The sequence below is a fragment of the Agrilus planipennis genome, unplaced genomic scaffold (genome assembly GCF_000699045.2).
Source record: "Agrilus planipennis isolate EAB-ADULT unplaced genomic scaffold, Apla_2.0 scaffold1206, whole genome shotgun sequence".
NCBI lineage: Eukaryota > Metazoa > Arthropoda > Insecta > Coleoptera > Buprestidae > Agrilus > Agrilus planipennis.
In genome coordinates, this window is record NW_020440245.1 from 6,294 (window position 1) to 7,846 (window position 1,553).

At 31.7% G+C, this 1,553-nt stretch overlaps 1 protein-coding gene across 1 annotated transcript; it reads left to right on the plus strand.

Annotated features, from left to right (window-relative positions):
- The first annotated feature begins 274 nt into the window (after positions 1-274).
- LOC112906055 (mitochondrial inner membrane protease ATP23 homolog) lies at positions 275-1,246 on the plus strand. Its single transcript, XM_025979629.1, has one exon. The coding sequence runs from the start codon at positions 362-364 to the stop codon at positions 1,148-1,150; it is 789 nt and encodes a 262-aa protein (XP_025835414.1). The 5' UTR covers positions 275-361; the 3' UTR covers positions 1,151-1,246.
- The last annotated feature ends 307 nt before the right edge of the window (positions 1,247-1,553 follow it).

Consider the following 1,553-nt stretch of genomic DNA (forward strand, 5'->3'; position numbering starts at 1 on the left):
GAGACAAAATCGCACAATACTTTAGGCAAGTGCGGAAGGAGAGGCAAATTGGGATGACCAATTACCAAAAATTTTGTGGGAAATAAACCAAACTTTATTCCCATATCGGAGTGGGCGAGTAGCAGATTTAACATTGGAGTATTGGAGTATTTAGTATTGACGAAACGACAAACCTGCTGGAGGGCGCGCAAATCAGCGCATTTCGAGTTGACCATCTATTACCCTTTGTATATCCATTATCTATGGTTAACGACATTAACCATAGATAATAGACATTAACTGACATTAACTATCTATGACATTAACCAATTTGTTAATGGATGTATGGTTAATAGTGAAATGGTTATAATTTCAATAATAAATGGAGTTTTTATTCGAAGACAAACCTATTAAAAATGAAGAAAAGAAAACTGAAGAAAACATTAAATCTCCGTCAAAAAATGATAGCGGTCGCGAATGGGGTTACGATTTATATCCGGAACGAAGGGGCAAGGTGTCCCATAGTTTAATGGAAATTATTTTCCAAGGTAAAGGCACAGAAGATGTAGACAAAATAAAATGTGAAAGGAACGTATATAAATGCATTAAACAAAGCCCATTAGTAAAATTAATGTTAGCAGCTCTAAAAAGTTCAGGGTGTACAGTTGACATCCGAAGGCATATTGCTTGTGAAGAATGCGACATAAAAGTGAGTGGAGGCTACGACCCTGTATTAAATCAAGTTATTGTTTGTCAAAATGTTGCGAAAAAAGAAAGTATAGTTCAAGGGGTACTTACTCATGAATTTATTCATATGTTTGACTATTGCCAGAATAAGTTAGATTTTAAAAATTTAGACCATCTAGCATGCACTGAAATCAGGGCAGCAAATTTGGCACATTGTAGCTTTGTTTCTGCCTTTTTACAAGGAGATGCTTCATTGTTTAATATCAAAGAAGCACACCAAAATTGTGTTAAAACAAAAGCACTAGAGTCTGTTTTAGCAGTTAGAAATGTTAGTAAAAACGATGCAATAGACGCTATAGAACGAGTATTTTCAAAATGTTATAACGATTTAGAGCCCATAGGAAGGCGAATTAGACGAAACTCAGAAGACATATTTAAAGCTTTTAAAGAAGCCCCATATTATGGATATGATACTGATTTATAGCGAACACCAAATATATTTATTAGTTAACTTATTGTTATTATATGCAGATAATTAGTAAATGAATTGTTAAGAATTGATCATTTTTATCATGTTTTCTTAATACATCAATTTTTTACAACAAATAAGTTTTTTTTCTTGGAATGGAAAATTTGGGATTTTTTAAAAAACAAGTCGAAGCACTAAATAAAACGTTACATTTTTAGTTAACAAATGTTAAAAATTAGATTTAGAAATATATCCCAACAAAACTTTGCATATGTAACTCCCATTGTTTAAGTATCAATTAAACTTTTATTTTATTTGTAGAATACTACTGCATTTGTCCAAATGCCTAAATAGTATAAAGCTATGACATAGATGTTTAGATTATGCCACTCTGTAAATATTTCATTATTTAAAGTGG

What these genes read in the sequence shown, in the direction of transcription:
- LOC112906055 (XM_025979629.1), top strand. Translation starts at nt 362, where the DNA reads ATGGAGTTTTTATTCGAAGACAAACCTATTAAAAATGAAGAAAAGAAA.